Below are 21,287 nucleotides of genomic sequence, written 5' to 3' on the forward strand. Positions count from 1 at the left end.
GAGTCAGTGGTGGAGGCAGATATACCAGTGAGGTTTAAGAGACTACTAGACAGTTACATGGAGGAATTTAAGTTGGGGGGTTATATGGGAGGCAGAATTTGAGGGCCAAAGAGCCTGTATTGTGCTGTAGTATTCTATGTTCTATAAATTCACAAATTTCCCAAATGACTGTCATCTGCAATAATGCAATCACTTGAGTTAAGTATGATGTTTTCCTCAGGGGTTGTCTATTGGTGGGTCATCAGGAGGCTACAGGGGCTGATCCGGGATTCACATAATTTGGGATGTTCGTGTGGATTCCCTTAATGGAGAATGCTCATGTGTGACTTTGTTTGATGTGCAGAGGCTGACGCATTGGCCAGCCACCATATAGTCCTTGACAGATCGGGGTCAGGATCCAGTGGTACTGCCATTGTGATGTGTCATTATCTTCTGCCAGCTCCACCGCACTGAGGACTTGGTTGGGTTGCTCATTGTCTGGAACCTTCCACTTGCCATGAGTGACTCTACCAAGAGCGAAGCGCCACATGTCTAGACAGCATCTCTCTCAGGATCCTGGTAACCCACAGGCCTCTTCACTACAACAAGGCAATGATCCTCTATCAGTAGAACTTCATCCACAAAGGAAACACTTCACTTGATTATGCATTTCATTCTTCGCTTCTGTAGTTCATGTTGCCAAGCAACATCCTAACGAATTCGGTGCTCCCAATGTCCCTCCTCTATCTCAGTGAGAACCAACCCAAATTGGGGGACCACTTCAATGAACCATTTTATTCCATCTGCAGAAGGTGGGATTTACCGGTGATCACCCATTTCAATTCAACTGCCCATTCTCATTCCAACATGCCAATCCATAGCCTCCTCTATGGCCACAATAAGGCTATTCTCAGGTTGATGGAGCAACATTTCATAATCCATCTGAGTAGCTTCCAACCTGATATCATGGCATTGATCCCTCTCCTCTTGTTTTCCATCCTCCTTCCTGGCTCCCCCCTTTACTGCTTCTCTCCTCCTCCTCTTGCCCATCTCCCTGCACTGGTGCCTCTCTTCCTTCCCTTCCTCTCATTGTCTACTCTCCTCTCCTATCAGATTCCTTTTTCTTCTGCCCTTTTTCAACCTATCACCTCCCAGCTTCCCACTTCATCCCACCTTCCCCCAACCACTCGGCTCATTTCACATCTTACCTGCCAGTTTATACTCCTTTCCCTCCCCACCCACCTTCTTATTCTGGCTTCTTCTCCCTTACTTTGCAGTCCCGATGAAGAGGGCCAGCCCAAAATTATCTATCTACTTATTTATTTATTATTAATGTACTTGCACAGATTATCTCTTTTTTTGCACATTGGTTGCTTGTAAATCTTTGTGTGTAAATTTTCATCGATTCTATTGTTATGCTTTGTTCTACTGTGAATGCCCAGGTGTAGGTCAACGGGAGTAGGTGGTTTAAATGGACTAGATGGGCCAAAGGGCCTATTTCTCTGCTGTACTTTTCTATGACCAAGAAAATGAATCTCAGGGTAGTATATGGTGATATATGCATTCTATGAAATTAAATTTACTTTGAACTCTGCAGTTAAACCAAGAACTCCAAGTGTTTAAAATTCTGTTAGATTTTACTGAAACCCCCCAATGCTCACCCGCAGCACCAGCAGCTACCATTTAGTGAACCATCACTTTTGTTGCTTGCCTAAGATTGCTCAAAAGATAAACTGACAATGGTCACTATTACTGAACAGCAACCATGCACTGTACACTGTTTCTGAGTTGCACTATTCACCTTCAATTATCCAGTTTCAGAAGGGATGTACAATATGGAGCTGCAATGTGTAGTACTGCTGAGCAAAAATAAATATCTAATCCCCTCTGGTATTTTATCAGTTAATGGTAAAATACAAAGGCAATGTACTTTGATATCAGCTCTGGTGGACTGGATGGATGGGATCAACAAGAAGATCTGATAGCCAGGAAGGCAGCTCTGCAACACTTTATGGAGAGCGAAGGGTATGACAAGGTACAAAATAAGCCATGGCCATCCACTGCAACCGAGAAGGACCCCAGTTGGGATGACTACTTGTACCAAAGCCCCAGTGCAATGGCTTTTCCACTTTAAAAACTCTGCCACACAGGTTTCACTGACATTGTCAGAAATTATGGACATTCAATGAATCATACTTTGATGACACAAAAATGTTGCTGGAAGGGGAATGACGTGGGGATAGATAACCAAAGGGAATCATCTGTAAGTATCAAAGAGTGCTGGATCAAAGCATTCAACATTACAAGAGAGAAGCCAAATTTTCAAATGACTCTGGACAATTAAAATTCTGCATCGTATGTTCCCCAGTGGAATTAGACCAGTGAGCTGATGGTGCAGACACTGAGCTTGCAAACAACTACTAGTCATTTCAACATGAACTTAGTACTCCCCTAGGTGTTATTTAAGGGAGAATCTGAGTTGGCACATAGCCAAGTGGTTAAGGCGTTGGTCTTGTGATCTGAAGGTCGCTAGTTCGAGCCTCAGCTAAGGCAGCGTGTTGTGTCCCTGAGCAAAGCACTTAACCACACATTGCTCTGTGACGACACCGGTGCCAAGCTGTATTGGCCCTTGCCCTTCCCTCGGACAACATCAGTGGTGTGCAACTGCCGGTCTCCCATGCAACCCTGCCCAGGCCTGCGCCCTGGAAACTTTCCAAGTCACAAATCCATGGTCTCTCAAGACTAACAGATGTCTAACCCCCCAAAAAAATGTGCAAACACGCAACCCACTAACAGTAAATTTGTAACTATTAACATATATCATTGACTGTAATACATACTTGTCCTTTTTTTTAACAATTGCTTCTAAATATCACTCCTGATATTTATTTATAATTTATAAGTTTAATAGGCTTTTCCCAGCCCAATGAGCACGCATTGCCCAGTTACACCCATCTGACCAATTAAGTTACTAACCCATACACCTTTGAACTGTGGGAGGAAACCGGAGAACCTGGAGGAAATCCACGTGGTCAGGGGAGGACGTACAAATTCCTTACAGACAGCAATATAATTGAACCCAGGTCACTGGTGCTGTAATAACATTACACTACTGTACTGCCCGTGAGATACGTGAACTGCAATGTTCATAACCTTTACGAGTTCTACAGAATTCTAAGTGTCTGATTCCCACCTGATTGTAAAGGGCGCAGACGTGGAGTGCTGTATTGCCTGAGGCATTCTGTGCTTCCATATCAGCCCCGTAGAAAAGCAGATGTTCTACATGTTGAACATGGCCATAACGACATGCCTAATAAAATAAAGCACCAAAAGTAGATCACTATTCAATATTCAAACATCTGAGCTATTTCATCATTCTCACCAGCTCCTCCCCCCCAAGTTAGCAGTGAATATAATTTTCGATCTATTGGTATAGATCAGCAGAATAGAATTCACAACCTGAACTGCAAAATCAATTAAAAACAGCACGTACAAGAAAAATAAACTAATAAAGCTGGGCAGTGTCTCAGAGCCTAATAAAGTATAACACAAGAGCGTGTCAACATCTCAGAAGATCAATCCTGGACATAATATATTGAAGCAATTATGAAGAAGGCGCACCAGTGGCTGTATCTCATTTGGAGTTTGAGGAGATTTGATTGATTTACGTCATCAGAGTACCGTGAAGAGCATTTTAACTGGTTGCACCCCACCATCTGGATTGGAGTGGCCACTGCACTGGATCAGAAAAAGCTGCAGAGAGAGTTGTAACCTCAGCCAGCGCCATCATGAGCACTAACCTCCTCCCCATCGAGGACATCTTCAAAAGGTCCCAAAAAGATGCCTCAAAAAGGCAGCATCCATCATCAAGGACACCGAGAACGTGCACTCTTCTCACCATTACCATCAAGGAGGAGGTATTGGAGCCTGAAGACACACACTCAACATTACAGGAACTAATTTTTACACAAACTCAGCATTTTAGCAACAGCTACTTCTCCTCTGTCGGCAGAATTCTTAACGGTCAATGAACCATGAATGTTATCTTACTACTTTTTCTCTGTTTTTATAATATATATACACACACTATATATATTGTATATATCATTCAATATATATTTGACTGATGTACATTACATTTTAAGTATTGCTCTATACTGCCATTGCAAAACAACAAATTTCTCAACAAAACTTGATTCTGATTCTAAAGCCTGCTCCTTCATTTAATAAAATAGTGGAGATGATCATAACTTCAATTCTGCATTCCTATCTACAGTAACCTTTTTCTTTATCTCTACTCCTCCCTTAACAATATTCAACTATTTCGCTTCCACTGCCCTTTGAGTGAGAGGCCTCCTAAGACTGTCAGTGATCTGAAAGAAAGAATGCCACTTAATCTCTGTAGAAATAAATTTCAACAGTGACCTTTGTTCTAGGTTCTCACACAAGAGGAGATAATCTCTGTACATCCACCATATCAGAATCAGGTTTAATATCAGTGGCATATGTTGTGAAATTTGTTAACAGCAGTAGCAGTACAATGCAATACATGATAACATAGAAAACAATATGTAAATCAATTATAGTAAATATATATATATATATATATGAATATTAAATACTTAAATTAAAATAACGCTAAAACTAAGTAATAAAAGTGAGGTGGTGTTCATGGGTTCAATGTCCATTTAGGAATCGTACAGCAGAGGGGAAGGAACTGTTCCTGAATCACTGAGTGTCTGCCTTCAGGTGTCTGTACTTCCTTCCTGATGGTAACAATGAGAAGAGGGCATGTCTTGGGTGATGGGGGTCCTTAATGACGAATGCCACTTTTCTGAGGCATTGCTCCTTGAAGATGTCTTGGATACTATGGAGGCTACTACCCAAGATGGAGCTGACTAATTTTACAACTATATGTATCTTTTCGATCCTGTGCAGTAACTCCACCACCCCCAACCCCTATATCAGAAGGTGATGCGGCCTGTCAGAATGCTCTCCATGGTACATCTGCCAAAGTTTTCAAGAGTCTTAGGCGACAAACCAAATCTCCTCAAGCTTCTAATGAAATATAGCCACTGTCTCACCTTCTTTATAGCTACATCAATAAGTTGGGACCAGGTTAGATCATCAGAGGTCTTGAAATTGTTCACTCTCTCCACTTCTGATTCCTCTATGGGATTGGTTTGTGTACCCTTGTCCTACTCTTTCTGAAGTCTACATTCAGCTCTTTGGTCTTACAGACATTGAGTGCAAGGTTGCTGCTGCAACATCACTCAACAAGCTGGTGTATTTCACTCCTGTATGCCCTTTTATGTCCATCTGAGAATCTGCCAACAATGGTTGTATCATTAGCAAATTTATAGATGCATTTATCATCAAGACTCTAATGGCCTTATAAGTTTTAATCAAGTCCTGTCTTACTCTCCTAAACTTCACCAGGTAGAAGCCTACTGTATCCAATTTGTCCTCATAAGGTAACCCACCCATTCCAAGCAATAATCTCTGACCTTCTTTGATCTGTTTCCAAGTTATTAGCGTCCATCCTAAAAGATCTTTCTGAAAAGATCAATGCTCTGCAATACACAGTACTCCTGAACAAGTCTCACAAACACCTTGTATAACTGAAGCAAAAATTTGCTTCTTGTAAGTATAATTCCCCTGCTAATAAACAATCACATTCTATTAGCTTTCCTTATTACTCACTGTACTGGATTATTAGTCTCTCCTCTATCATGCATTTCAAAGCCCATAATCTCTTGGTATTCAGATACCATGCTTCTTTTATTTTCCTACTGCCAGTCTCACTTATACCTATATTATACTCCATATGATGGACTTTAGCTGTCTGTGGCAGTGAATTCCACAGATTTACCACCCTCTGGTTAATGAAATTCCTCCTCATCTCTGTTCTAAAGGGTCATCCTTATATTTTGAGGTCCTAAACTCCACCACTATGGGAAACATCCATTTTTCTAGGCCTTTCAATACTCAGTAGATTGCAATAAGATCCTCTTTCATTCTTCTAAACTGCAGTGAGTACAGATCCATAGCTATCAATCGTTCCTCATACATTAATGCTTTCATTTCTGGAATCATTCTCATGAACATTCTCGAGACCCTCACCAATGCAGCACATTTTTTTCTTAGATAAGGGTCCCAAAACAGTTCACAGTCTTCCAAGTATAGACTGACCAATGCCTTATACAGCTTCAGTATTACATCCTTGCTCCTATATTCTAGTCCTCTTGGAATGAATGTTAACATTGCATTTGCCTTCCTTACCACCTACACCTGACTTTGAATAGCAAATATTCTCTTATAAGTTTATTGTTGGAACCAAGCACTAATTCCTTGTTACATCTTAGTAACTGGAACATTATCCATTCTGGCCTTCCCTCCATTCACTGTTATCTAGTCAATCTTCCATCCATGCCAATATGTTACTTCGTACACTTAGCACTGCTATTGCCCTCAACAATCTTTAATGAGGAATCATATTGTAAGTGCTCTGAGTATCTGAGTACAAGATCTGAGTCCAGATTTTCCTAATCTTTCTAATGCCATGGTTGTTGTTGTTGTTCTTTGCAAGTTGGGTGGCAACTTTGCTGTTCCTTTAGTGTTTGTCTGTTTTTTTATGAGGCCGAGTTGACAGCTCAATGCTGAACCCAGCACAGATGGAAAGCATGCAAAGAGCTGGCCAGGTTTGAACCAAGGACCACTCAACTCGAAGTCCAGTGCTGATGCTATTACACCACTGGCTGGCAATGCCATGGAGCCCTACAATTAACTGAGTGGTCTGTGGACACCAAGTTGGGAACTGAACCTTTTGAAAGAGTTCCAGTAAATTGGTCAAATTTGATCTCCTGTTAACAAAGCCATGAGCATTTTATCTGATTATCCTCAGATATTTTCTCAGTGCCATTAGTAATAGAAACTTTTATTTCCCCATAAAAATTATTAAGCTAATTGGCCAATAATTTCTTCTGTCTCTTTTGATTTTTGCATGTGCTAATCTAATCTTGTTTACACTAGACACATGGTCTCAATATTTCCCCATAATTAAGGTGAATGATAAACAAAAGGAATCCTTCAGCATCCCTTCCTTATTAGTTAAAGATCTCTGGATTGTTTGGGAGCACCGTAGCATGAGGTTCTCCAAACCTCATACCCCAGTGTTTGGTTACCAGCAACAAGGATTGGTGTGACAATCCATGGCCAATGTTGTACCAGCTGGACTTGGGGATTTTGGGACTAATTTTTTCTCTGCTTCCTGCATTTGATACTGACCATTGATCAGAGAGTGGTCTTAGTACTGTTGTTCTGCAAGTAATTAAGCATAAAAGGCTAACTGGGAAATAACGTAGAACATCACAGTACAATTCAGGTCCTTTGGCCTATGATATTGTGGTGACCCTTTAACTTATTCTAAGATCAACCTAACCCTTCCTTCCTACAACACCCTCCATTTTTCTATCATCTAAGGATTTTTAAATGCTCCTAATGCACCTGCCCCTGCCATCACCACTGGCAGGGCATTCCAAGCACTCGCCATGTGTTAAAAATTACCTCTGACATCTCCTCATATACTTTTCTCCAATTACCTTAAAATTATGCCCCCGTTAGATTAAGCATCATTTGGGGGTAAAGGAAATGTTGATGTTTTGGGTCAAGATGCTGCATCAGGATTACAATGAGAGAAGGACTAGAGCTCGTTAGGGACCAAAGCGGCAATCTGTGTGTGGAGACATTTAGGTGAAGACTTAAATAAATATTTCTGATTAATATTCATAAGGCAGAAGGGCAATTTAATTAGAGAATTTGGAGAGGGAAATCATCACATTCCAGAACAAATTTGCTTTCTCTCTGAATACTAATTTTTATACCATGTCAATATATTAGCCTTTAATTCCACATGTTCTAACCTTTGATGACCAACATTCTTGCAAGAACTTTTCAAAAGCCTTTTGAAATTCCACAATTTCCTTCTTATCTTTTCCACTGTCACATCCTCCAAGTGTTCCAGTAGATTAGTCAAATGTAATTTTCTTTTTGTAGGTCCATGCTGACTCTATTTAATCCTGGTATTCTTTTCAAAATGTTCTACTGCTGCACTTGTCATTGTAAATTTTAACATTTTCACTACTTCTGAAGTTAGGGCAAAGCAGGCTGGTAGTCACCTGTTTTCTCTCTTTGTCCTTACTTACACAGTGGGGTCATATTTGCTCCCTGCTAATCTACAGGTAATGTTCCAAGAATTCTGGAAGGTGATCACCATAGCATCAGCAGACATTTAAAAATCATGAAGGCTTTTATGTATGCAAGGAGAAATTGTTTCTGAGGACACATTTATAGGATAATTGGCATAGAAGCCATGGGTGAGATAAAGGGAATGTTATTTTTTACATAGCAAGTTATGATTAGAAGCACATTGGATGAAAGGGTGACAGGAGCAGATTCACTTGTAACTGGTAAATAAGAATTCAGTTGCTGCTTCAACAAGGGGGAGAACGCTAGAGTGTTGCGCTATTGAACAACACTGAAAGATTAATTGGATAGCCTAGTACAGGTACAGTGGACTGAAAGATATCATTCACTGCTGTGGACTTCTATGACTCGGTGATCAGGTTTTTTTTATAATTTGATTGATCATGCAGCAGAGATCTACAAGAGATTTGCCAAAATTGTAGGTGAAACATTCCTCATAAGTTCAGTTGCTTAGCTCTGGGCTATGGAAACCATTGATGTTGTATCAAACTATAACTTCTTTAAAAAGAACAACTCATACAGTTTTTTTTCAGGTGGAACATCTAAACTTCTTCCAATCTGGAGCACTGTATTCTGTGTCCACAACGTAAACTTTTCAGTTTTTGGAAAAAGCTACATAAAGTGGTGGATACATCCCAGTTTATCACAGGCAAAACCCTTGCCACCACTGGGCACTGGCACAAGAAAGCAGCATCCATCATCAAGGATACTCACCATCCAAGCTCTCTTGTCACTGTTACCATCAGGCAGGAGGTGCAGAAGTTTTAGGGCCTACACCACCAGGAACAGGAAAAGTTCTTACTCAACAACCACCAGGCCCCTGAACCAGCATGGACAACTTCACTCACCTCAACTCTGTACTGATTTCACAAACCTATAGACCTATTTTCAAAACTCTACAGCTCACATTCTCAATATTTCTTTTTATTTGCTCAATTTAACTTCTTTTGCACATTAGTTTTTTTGTCAGTCTTGTTTATGTACAGCTTTTCATAAATTCTATTGTATTTCTTTATTTTCCTGTAAGAAAATGAATCTCAAGGTAATGTATGGTTTCATACAGTATACATACTTTGATAACCAGAGCACCAGTTGTGATTTGGAGAGCTGCGGGAGAGGAAACTGCACACAGGCCTGGGAGTGAAGTTCAAAAGGGGAAAGCTTCGCAGGAACTTGGCTATAACCAGAGCACCAATTGTGTGAGGGAGAACAGGGAAGGTCAGGCATAAATGGAAAACCCTGCCTAGCGAAGTGGTCATTGACAAAGTGAGCTGAGTCAGAGTGGTAGGACTTTGGCTCATTTGGGCTTTGGCGAGGTCAGTAGACTTTGTTTTTTCCTTACACTTTTGAGGAATGTCTGTAGGTTTAGTGCTTTGCTCTGGGTGTCAGATGCGGGAGTCCTGGGAATCTTCGGGTCTCCCAGATGGGCACATCTGTGTCAGGTGCACCGAGATACAGCTCCTGAGAGACCGTGTTAGGGATCTGGAGCTGCAGCTTGACGACCTACAGCTTATTAGCTCCAGCAGGAGATGGATAGGAGCTACTGGGAGTTAGCACCCCAAGGCTGCAGGAGTTAGATAAGTGGGTGACTGTCAGGGAAGGGAAGGTTAAAGCTCAGGGAGTAGTGAGTACCCCTGCAGTAATCACCATTTCGTTTTGGATGCTGTTGAGGGAGCTGACCTGAGGGAGGACGACCACAGCAATCAGGTCTCTGGCACTGAGCCTGGTTCCGTGGTGCAGAAGGAAGAGAAGAAGATGAGGAATGCAGTAGTCATAGGGGATTCCATAGTGAGGGGACAGGGGGTTCTGTCAGCCTGATAGAGATACCCGCATGGTGCATTGCCTCCCAGGTACCACGGTACAGGAAGTCTCGGATCGGGTGCAGAGTATTTTGAAAGGAGAGGGTGAATAGCCAGAAGTCTTGGTACACGTTGGTACCAACGACATGGGTAGAAATAGGGAGGAGGTCTTGAAGAGAGAATTCAGGGAGTTGAGCAGGAAGCTGAAAAGCAGGACCTCCAAGGTAGTAACCTCAGGAATGCTGCCTGTGTCAAGAATGCTAATGAGCACAAGAATAGCATGATCAGGCATATTAATACATGGCTGAGAGACTGGTGTAGGGGGCAGGGCTTTGGGTTCCTAGATCATTGGAGATTCTTTGGGGGAAGGTATAACCTGTACAAAAAGGACAGGTTACACCTGAACACAAAGGGGTCCAAAATCCTAGCAGGCAGGTTTAATAGAGCTGTTAGGGAAGATTTAAACTAATTTGGCAGGGGAATGGGAACTGGAGTGATAGGGCTGAGGAAGGGGAAAACAGAAATAAATCAAAGATAGTGTGCAACAGAGATGATAGAAAGGACAGGCAGGATTAGGAAAAGGGGAGGTGCAACGAGACCTGGGTGTCATTGTACACCAGTCATTGAAGGTGGGCATGCAGGTACAGCAGGCGGTGAAAAAGGCAAATGGTATGTTGGCATTCATAGCAAGAGGATTTGAGTACAGGAGCAGGGAGGTTCTACTGCAGTTGTACAAGGCCTTGGTGAGACCACACCTAGAGTATTGTGTGCAGTTTTGGTCCCCTAATCTGAGGAAAGACATTCTTGCCATAGAGGGAGTACAAAGAAGGTTCACCAGATTGATTCCTGGGATGGCAGGACTTTCATATGAAGAAAGACTGGATCGACTGGGCTTATACTCGCTGGAATTTAGAAGATTGATGGGGGATCTTATTGAAACGTATAAATTTCTAAAGGGATTGGACAGGCTAGATGCAGGAAGATTGTTCCCGATGTTGGGGAAGTCCAGAACGAGAGGTCACAGTTTAAGGATAAAGGGGAAGCCTTTTAGGACCGGGATGAGGAGAAACTTCTTCACACAGAGAGTGGTGAATCTGTGGAATTCTCTGCCACAAGAAACAACTGAGGCCAGTTCATTGGCTATATTTAAGAGGGAGTTAGATATGGCCCTTGTGGCTAAAGGGATCAGGGGGTATGGAGAGAAGGCAGGTACAGGGTTCTGAGTTGGATGATCAGCCATGATCATACTGAATGGCGGTGCAGGCTCAAAGGGCCAAATGGCCTACTCCTGCACCTATTGTCTATTCTCATTACACTGTTATTGGTGATACAAGAGGCTGAAGATCCCCATTCAATGATTCAAGACAACTTCTTCTCCTCTTCATTCATTTGTCTTCATGTATTCAGCACTGGAGATCCACTACAGTGGATAGTGCCTTTAGCAGGAGGTTAAAGATTCAGGGAGGGTCAACAGCACTGAAAGATCAGATAAGAAGGAGGTGAATGCTAAGATCAAGTGTTATCCATTTGAAAAACAGCATAAGCAATGGGTGAGCAAGACATAGAATTCAGATAAAATAATGAGTGGAAGGATTTGCCATAATCGAAGTACAGTGCACTTCTCTGGAGATGACGTTGCCGTGAAATCATATTTAAAGAGAGAAAATCTGTGGTGTTAGAAACCAGGACAGCTGGAACGAGGGTGTAAGTGTAAACTGAGGACTGCTGTCTTAATTTCTTCAGATATTTTCTTTCACCAAAATACTGAATAACCAGTTTTATCTCATCTGAATCAAATGCTGTATTCGGTAGGATTAAATAAGTAAAGTCAATCGATTTAAATCTGTGCTTATTGCCACATTTGTGTCTCTGTAACATATGCAGAGTGGTGCGCTGGCTTGCTGAACCTGTAAGGCACTCCTACAGTATTGTCGGGATGAAGATCCAGGATTTAGACCGAGCCATGGTGAAGGAATGGTAATATATTTCTAAACTGGGATGATGTATGACTGGAGGCATACGTAATGAAAGGTTTAAAATCAGACTTTTTCACTAAAATGGAGGTATCAGTGCACAATGTTCATAAAAAGCAGGTATGCTTGTCAGGAAGATAAATCAACAGGTCATGATTCATAGGGTCCTTGAGGACTAGAAGCAAGTAGACATGAGCCACCAAGGAATGTGAATTGACAAGACCACTTGTGTTTTTCTTGGAGAAGAGTGTGACTGGTTCAGTTGACCATGTAGATTTCATTAAGAAATAATTAGTTTTAGAGCTGTAGCTGACTGGGATGCGTACTTTAGGAAAGAAGTGTGAGTTTCCTTAAGTTTGAGCAGTGAACAAGCTCATTGGAGTTCTTGCACTGGAATCACAATTGCTGCCAAGGATCTCAGAGATCCCCCAGACCAATTGTCATAAATTGGAGTCCCAGGTGAGCAGAAGGATGTGAGATGCATTTTTTCATCAAAAATTCTCCAATGTGTTTTAATCTTTTCAAGTTCAACTTTATTGTCAATCAACCATACACATATATACTGCTAAACCAAACAATGTTTCTCTGTGACCAAGGTGCAAAACACACGACATTTTTCACCTGCAGCACATAAAATAGTATTAACAAATAACATAAAGTTCCACAGATGTACAAATTGATATAAAGTGCATATACAGCATGAAGTTAAATTTACAACAGTATACTGCTACTGGCCTTGTCATAAATAACGTGTACGGGGTGGTAACAGGGTGTTCAAAAATCTGGGGGAAGACGTTGTTACCCAGCTTAACAATCCTTATTCATATACCGTGGTCCCGTCTGCTTAATGATAGGAGGACAAAAACATTCTGGGACAGAAGGGAGGGTGTCACTGACAATGCTGAGGGCTCTGAAAATGCTGTGCTTTGGGTTTATTTGTGCATGGAGAGGAGGGAGAGTCCAATGATTCTCTCAGCACTTCGCACAATCCATTGCAGGGTCTTGTTGTCAGATGCCTTGCAGTTCCCATGCCAGGCAACAATATAGCTGGTGAGGACTCGCATGATGGTGTTGTTTTCTATATCTGATATAAATACCTTTCTTATCTCTTATTATATTTTGAATAAGTGCCCTGCAGCAACTTCAAAGTGTTCCTTCTCCCTCATTAATCCAAATCCTCGTAACCCGCTTATTACCATTTTATTTTTATTAAGATACAGCTCAGAATAGGCCCTTTCAACCCAGCAACCCCAAATTTAAGCCTAGGCTAATAACAGGAAAATTTACAATGAGCAATTAACCTATCAGCCAGTAGGCCGTTACGGAAGGGAGCCTGCAAGAGGTGGTGTTCCCAAGTTCTGCTGTTTTGTTCTTTCTCAGAGGCAGAGGTCACAGGTTGGGTGTCTGTTATCAGTGTAGCACAGCAAAGTAAATGCAATGCAGTTTGCACATGGTTTACACTGCAGCCACTGTGTTCGAGTATGAATGAACATTTTGATGGTAGTTGACATGCCTATCAGATGAACTGCTTCGCCTTAGTGTCTTGAGAATTTCTGAGCATTGTAAGAGCGCACTCATCCAGGCAAATGGCGTCTCCCATCACACTTTTGGCTTATGCCCTACACATGGTGGGAAGGCTTTGAGCTGTCAGTAGGTGAGGCAACAGCAGACCTTCATCTGCTCTTGTAACTACTGTGTGCAAATCAGGTGGTCCTTCACTGTACTGAGGGAGGAAAGCACAGCTGGAAGTGAAGAACACACACAAAATGCTGGAGGAACTCAACAACTCAGGGACCATCCAAGGAGGGAATAAACAGATGACATTTCAGGCCAAGACCCTTCATCAGGACTGAAAAGGAAGGGGGGCAGAAGGAAGAATAAGGAAGTGGGGGGGTAAGGAATGGAGTACAAGCTGGCAGATTATAGTTAAGATCAGGTGAGGAGTAAGGTGGGTAGGTGAGGTAAGGGGAATGAAGCGAGAAGCTGGGAGGTGGCAGGTGGAAAATGTAAATGGCAGAAAGAGGAATCTGAGAGGAGAGGAGAGTAAACCACGGAAGAGAAAGGAAGAGGGGAACCAGCAGGTGGACCATGGAAGAAAGGGAAGAAGGAGGGGGCATGAGAGGGAAGTGATGGTCAGGTAAGGAGAAAGGGTGAGGAATGAAAAAAGGGAGAAGAAAGAAAGCATAAGAAATTATCAGATGTTGGAGAAATCAGTGTTCATGCCATCAAGTTGAAGGCTCCTCCAATCTGATTTTGACCTCATCACGGTGGCAGAGGAGGGAATGGGGAGTTAAAATGAAATGGGTGACTACCAGGAGATCCTGTAGCGCCTCATTTCCTAGCGTATCCGAACCGACTCACAATTAGATAGCCTACGGGGGTTTGCGAGCACAGGGCTTTGGAGCCTCTTCGCCATGGGGGGCCGGTTGACAGAGGCTTAAAAGTGAGGCTGAAGTTTTCGAATAAAGTTTTTCCTTCGACTGCAGTTACCGACTCCGTGTCGTAATTTTAGCGCTGCTTGTAGCACACCGCTACAATCCTGTCTTTAGTGGGAAATAAAACAAAGATACTCAAAAAAGTGGAGTCCAACCTATGCCGGGTCTCACCAGTGTAGAGGGAGCCATAACTCCTCTACATGAGAGTTAGCACTTTCTCATCTTCTCTTCAGACGTAAAAACATTATCTTGAAGAGTAGAGAGGTTCTTTCTGCTGGCCTCCCAATTTTCATCCCTAAATCTCCATCAGCAAAATGATTCTGTTCTGTCAGTTAAAGTTCACAGCCTCTCACCAAACTTTCTGCATTACCTTGTGCATTAATTTGTTTCCTCTGTTGTAAGGAGATTCTCCACTTCCTTCCCCAAGGAAACATTACTTCCAAATGTGAAAAAGCAGATGTCACAAGTCACTTGACTATGACAACCATGTCAGTGCAAGCTGACAATACCAGCATGATGTCAATTATAGACTACCTCCTGGAATGACTTTCCAGTAGCACAGAGGTTCAGTATTCATAAATGAAATGAATAGGGATTTTCCACATATCTTGTTCTCAGTTTTATCATTATTCCTGCACATGATTAACAATGGCAACTAATGTTCTGAAAACATTCCTGAAGCAATTACATTTCTTTTAAGTGAAGTAACATTACCTGCAGTTGTTTGAAAGCTATTCGGTTGAAGATAAGCTTCTATCCATCTATTTTGCTTTCAAAAGAAATTACGAACAAAGAATATAATGTATAGTGGGGAATTAAACTGTAAGGCTATAAGACATAGGAGCAGAATTAGGCCATTTAGCCCTTTCAGTTTGCTCCACAATTCCATCAAGGCTGTTTTATTACCTCTCTCAACCCCATTCTCCTACTTTCTCCCTGTGACTTTTGAAACCCTCACAATCAAGAGCCTAGCAGCCAACATTTTAAATATACCCAATGACTTTGCCTCCACAGTGCCTCAGATAATGAACTTTACAGATTCACCACCCTCTGGCAAAAGAATTTGCTCCTGATTTCTTTTCTAAAGAGACGTTCTTGTATTCAGAAGCTGTGCTTTCTGGTTCAGGACTCCCCACGATAGGAAGCATCCTTTCTCCACATCCATTCTATCTAAGCCTTTCAATATTTGATAGGTTTCAAAAAGATTCCGTTATATTCTTCTAAACTCCAGAGCCATCAAACACTCCTCATAGGTTAGCCATTTTATTACCAGGACCATTCTCATAACCTTCCTCTGCCTGCTGTGGAAACTCTCTGATACCAGCACATTCTTAAATAAGTGGCCCAAAAGTGCTTACAATACACCGTGAGGTTTCATTAATGCTTTATAAAGCCTTAACATTAAATCCTGGCTTTTCCATTCTAGTCTTCTCAAGACATTGTATTTGCCTTTCTTACCAACTCAATCAATACAAGATATGGCCTTGAAATGAAACAGTTGGATTTTCCCTACTTTATAACTTCTTGCAAATCCATTGAGATTTTAAATAATCATTCCCTTATTCTACTCTTTCATTTAATGATTAGTCAATGTGGAATTACCTGAGGAAGGAGTCCTTTGCTTACATTCATGTGGAGAATGTATTAACTAGTGTTGCAGTACAACTGAAAGAAAGATCTAAACGCCTAGTTTTTAGAGCTTCTTTTAGGTTGTCCCACGTACCTGCTATCGATGACAGCCTTCATCATGTTAGGTTGTCCCACTACCTGCTGTCGATGACAACCTCCATCATGTTAGGTTGTCCCACATACCTGCTGTCGATGACAACCTCCATCATGTTAGGTTGTCCCACTACCTGCTGTCGATGACAACCTCCATCATGTTAGGTTGTCCCACTACCTGCTGTCGATGACAACCTCCATCATGTTAGGTTGCCCCACATACCTGCTGTCGATGACAACCTCCATCATGTTAGGTTGTTGCATATCACCTGCTGTCAATGATCACTTCACCATAAAACATAAGAGCTGAATTTGGCTATTTGGCCTATCAAGTCTGCTCCACCATTTCATCATGGCTGATCCATGTTTCCTCTCGCCCCAGTCTCCTGCCATCTCCCTATATCCTTTCATGCCCTGACCAATTAAGAATCTATCAACCTCTTCCTTAAATAAACGTAAAGGCATGGCCTCCACAGCTGCTTGTTGCAAAGAAATCCACAGTTTCAACACTCTCTGGCTAAAGAAATTCCTCCATTCTAAAAGGCTGCCCCTCTATTCTGAGGCTATGTCCTCTGGTCTTAGACTCTCCCACCTTTGGAAACTTCCTCTCCACATTCACTCTATCGAGGCCTTTCACCATTCAATGAGGTAACCCTTCATTCTTCATAACTCCAGTGAATACAGGCCCACAGCCATCAAACACTCTTCATATAACAAGCTGTTGAAACCTGGAATGGGTTTCACATAACCCCTTTGAAACTTCTCCAGTTTCAGCATATCCTTTCTAAGATAAGGGGCCCAAAACTGCTCACAACACTTCAAGTGAGGCCTCACCAATGCTTTATGAAGTCTCACAGTCTACACCTTTATTCTTTCTATAGAAGTGCATGACCATACACTTCCCTCACAATGTTCCATCTGCTACTTTCTTTACCCAGTTCTCATCATGCTTTTATATTCTAGTCCTTTTGAAACAAATGCTAATGTCACATTTGCCTCCCTCACTACAGACTCAAAATGCAAATTAACATTTAGGGAATCTTGCACAAGCACTTCCAAGTTCCTTTGCACCTCAGTTTTTTGTATTTTCTCTCCATTTAGAAAACAGTCAACCCTTTCATTTCTCTTACCAAAGTGCATTTCCCAACACTGTATTACATCTGCCACTTCTGTGCCCATTCTCCTAAGCTGTCTAAATACTTCTGTAACCTCTCGACTTCCTCAAAAATTACCTGCCCCTCCACCTATCTTCATCTTATCTACAAACTTTGCAACAAAGCCATCAATTTCATCATCCAAATCATTTACATATAAGTAAAAAGAATAGGTCCCTCTTTGGGACACCAGTAGGCACTGGCAGCCAGAATCATAAAGTTCCCTTTATTCCCACTCTTTGCCTCCTGCCAATCAGCCACTAGTTTATCCATGCTAGAATCTTTCGGGTAATACCATGGGTTTGTGCCAAGCAGCCTCAAGTATGGCACCTTGTCAAAGGCCTTCTGAACATCTAAATACATAACATCAACCAGTTCTCCTTTGTCTATCCTGCTTGTTATTTTCTTCAAATAACTCCAACAGATTTGTCAGGCAAGATTTATCCCTTGAGAAAACCATGTTGACTATGGCCTATTTTATCATGTGCCTCCAAGTACCCCAGAACCACATCCTTAACAATTGACTCCAATATCTTCCCAACCATTGAAGTCAGACTAACTAGCCTATTTTTCCTTTCTTCTGCCTCTCTCTCTTCTTGAAGAGTGGTGTGACATTTACTGGTTAGGTTGGGTTGTCCCATATCACCTGCTGTCAATGACAACCCTCATCATGTTAGGTTGTCCCATATCTCTGATGATGAAGGGTCTCAGCCCAAAAAGTTGGCCATTTATTCCTCTCCAAAGAAGCTGCCTGAGCTGCTTGTTTCCTCCAGCATTTTGTGTGTGTTAAGTATTTACTATACACATTCTGAACTTCAAAAGAGCAAAGAATTTCACTGTACCTTGCTGCAGAATTCCTCAAAAATTCAGAATTCCTCCACAAGAGATAAACATCCTCTCTGAATCCACCCCACCAAGCCCCTTCTGAATTTTATGTGTATCAAGATTTGATTATTTGTGGAAATATTACTTTGTGTGTAGTAAACACAAAGTGCACTGCAGATGATGTGGTCAAATCAAGACGTATAAAAAAGCTGGATGAACTCAGCAGGTCGGGCAGCATCCGTTGAAAGAAGCCATGCTGCCTGACCTGCTGAGTTCATCCAGCTTTTTTTGTACGTCTTACTTTATGTGTTGTGTGTGAATTGTATGCACTGTGTTCTGCACCTTGGTCTGGAGGAATGTTGTTTCATTTGGCTTTGCGCATGTATATGGTTGAATGACAGTAAACTTGAATTTGATTTCATCCCATTTTAATTTATGTGTTTGAGATACAGCGTGGAATAGGCCCTCCCATCCTTTGAGTCACAACGCCCAATAACTCCCAACTGAACCCTAGCCAAATCGCAGGACAATTTTGCAATGACCAATCCACCTACTAACTGGTACACCTTTGGACTGAGGGAGGAAACCAGAGCACCTGTAGATTGGGTGAATCTTGGCCCAATTCTCCCAAAAAAAATTGGTGAACCAGGTTGAGATGAAATTTTTACTGGAAACAGCTTTTCGTTTTCTAAATCATATTCAAATTCCCCAATTACCCTGTGGGAATTTGAGCTAACATTTTCCAAATTATTAGTTCATGTTTCTGCATTACTCATTCAATAGTATAACCTCTTCACCAAACTATTAGATTATATCTCTTCAGAGGAAAAAGAATAAGCTACACAACGTTCCTTGAAATTATAATGATATTTTAGAGTGGGCATATTATAATTGCAATTGAAATACTTCTCTGTCCTACCTCTGTTATCTCTTAAGACAAGATTTTCATGCATCAATGATCTGAGCCGGAGTTTTACAACTGAGAACTCATGCCGCCAACCAGACCATGTTCTCTTCTCACTGCTAGTACTGGGAAGAAGGTACAGAACCCTTTGGTCCCATACTACCAGGTCCAGAAGAGTTATTACTCTTCAACTACCAGGCTCCTGAACCAGAGTGGATAACTTCACTCACTTCAACACTGATCTGATTCCACAAGTTGTGGAACTCACTTTCATGGACTCTACAGCTCACGTTCTCAGTATTATCTATCTATATCTACAGATATAGACATAGATATGTATATTGTATTTACACAGCATGTCTTCTTTTGCACATTTATTCTCAGACTTGGTGCGTAGTGTTTCATTCATTCTATGGTTTTTCTTTGTTCTATTGTGAATGCCTGCAAGAAAATGAATCTCAGGGTAGTATTCAGTGTCATATACCTACTTTGAGAATAAATTTACTTTGAACTTTGAATTTTCCAAGTCAGAACCAGAAATACAGGTTGACTTAAGTAGTCCAGCATGTATTGCATCTGTACTAATTAACTAACGAGTTAATCCCAAACTGATTTATTAAACTGTAGCTAATTAAGAGACTGAGAACATGGCAGCATCACTGAGAGGGGGTATAAAAGACATGAAAGCTGGATATGAACATGGAACCGAGAACAGTCAAGCCTTCCAGCCCACAACGTTTGCCAACATTTTAATATACTCCATGATCAATCAAACTCCTCTCTCCCACATAGCCCTCCATTCTTCTATCATCCATGTACCTACCTAAACAGCCTCTTAAACGTTCCTAATGTATCTGCCTCTACTGCTACCACTGGCAGCGCATTCCACGCACTATGTTAAAAAAAACTTACCCCAGACATCGTAGAACATAGAGGATAGTAAAGTACAATTCAAAAGAAAATCATTGACTGCTTCTCAATCAAGTCTTAAAGAATTTCATATTTTTTGTTCTCAGCCAACAGCACTTTATAACTTATGGAAACTTTGGATCACAGACATGTTTGAGAAACTTCCTGTTTCCATCTCCCACCGTCTGTACAATGAATAGTTCCCATGCTCAAAAGAGAGATGACCACGGGGGCTAACTATGTGTGGTCCATATTTTCAGTGGCCTGGCACTGGCCAGGACTTAAGGGTGCTGGATGACAGTCTCAACCTGAAGCGTCACTTGAACCTACCTGATGGATCTCCTGCCACCCATTTTCATCTTTACAGCCGATGAAGGCGTGCTCGTACAGCAGCAGTTCACAGCAGTAAGGGTCTCCTCCGACCATCGCAGTGTGGTAGAGCGGAGTCAGCCCACGGCTGTCCTTGTAGTCTGTAGAAGCTCCAAGTTCCAGCAGCGTCTGGATAAAAAACACAAGGGGTGGATGAGAAAGTTAACTCTCAGAATACTAAATGGCTCACTCTCACATTTTTGTAGCTACAGTTCCAAACTGGTTGGGAAGATACTGAAGTCATTATTAGGGTTGCGGTTTCAAGGTACTTGGAGGCACATGATAAAATAGGCCAAAGTCAGCATGGTTTCAATTGGTGATTTCTTGCCTGAAATCTTTATGAATTTTTGTGCAAGTTTGATCAGGGTGGACTGTCTCTGCAGCCTACAGTCAATGAATAACACAGTGCTAAAATGAACTAACTTAAACATTCCTAGACTGTTTCACTGACTTTGTGGTTTGTTGTTTTATATTCTGTGTTTTTTGCTTGCTCTTTGCCATTTGTGCAATTAGTTCTTTTTTGTTTGCACGTTGGGTGTGTGATGATTTTTTTAAACAGGTTCCATGATGTTCCTTTGTTTTGTGGCTGTCTTTGTGAAGACAAATCTCAGGGTTGTATAGTGCATACATACTGTGATAATAAATATAATTTGCATCTTTGAATAACAGGCAGGGTAGAAAAAGGACAGCAACGGATGTAGTTTTCTGATAACTCTGCCATAGTTGGATACATCAGCAAGGGAGATGAGGCTGAGTACAGGGCTATGATGGGAAACTTTGTCACATGGTGTGAGCAGAATCATCTGCAGCTTAATGTGAAAAAGACTAAGGATCTGGTGGTGGACCTGAGGAGGGCCAAGGCACTGGTGACCCCTGTTTCCATCCAAGGGGTCAGTGTGGACATGGTGGAGGATTACATATACCTGGGGATACGAATTGACAATAAACTGGAC

At 41.6% G+C, this 21,287-nt stretch overlaps 1 protein-coding gene across 3 annotated transcripts in view; it reads right to left on the reverse strand.

Annotated features, from left to right (window-relative positions):
- The window catches only part of shank2b (SH3 and multiple ankyrin repeat domains 2b), a 1,221,224-nt gene that overhangs the window by 840,921 nt on the left and 359,016 nt on the right, over positions 1 to 21,287 (reverse strand). For all 3 annotated transcript variants that reach the window (XM_059976077.1, XM_059976076.1, XM_059976075.1), the window contains 2 exons: positions 20,296 to 20,463; positions 3,173 to 3,289 (listed from right to left, as the gene is read on the reverse strand). In XM_059976077.1, coding sequence (XP_059832060.1) covers positions 3,173 to 3,289; positions 20,296 to 20,463 — 285 coding nt within the window. The remainder of the gene's footprint in view (positions 1 to 3,172; positions 3,290 to 20,295; positions 20,464 to 21,287) is intronic.

The sequence above is a fragment of the Hypanus sabinus genome, chromosome 7 (assembly GCF_030144855.1).
Source record: "Hypanus sabinus isolate sHypSab1 chromosome 7, sHypSab1.hap1, whole genome shotgun sequence".
Taxonomy (NCBI): Eukaryota; Metazoa; Chordata; class Chondrichthyes; order Myliobatiformes; family Dasyatidae; genus Hypanus; species Hypanus sabinus.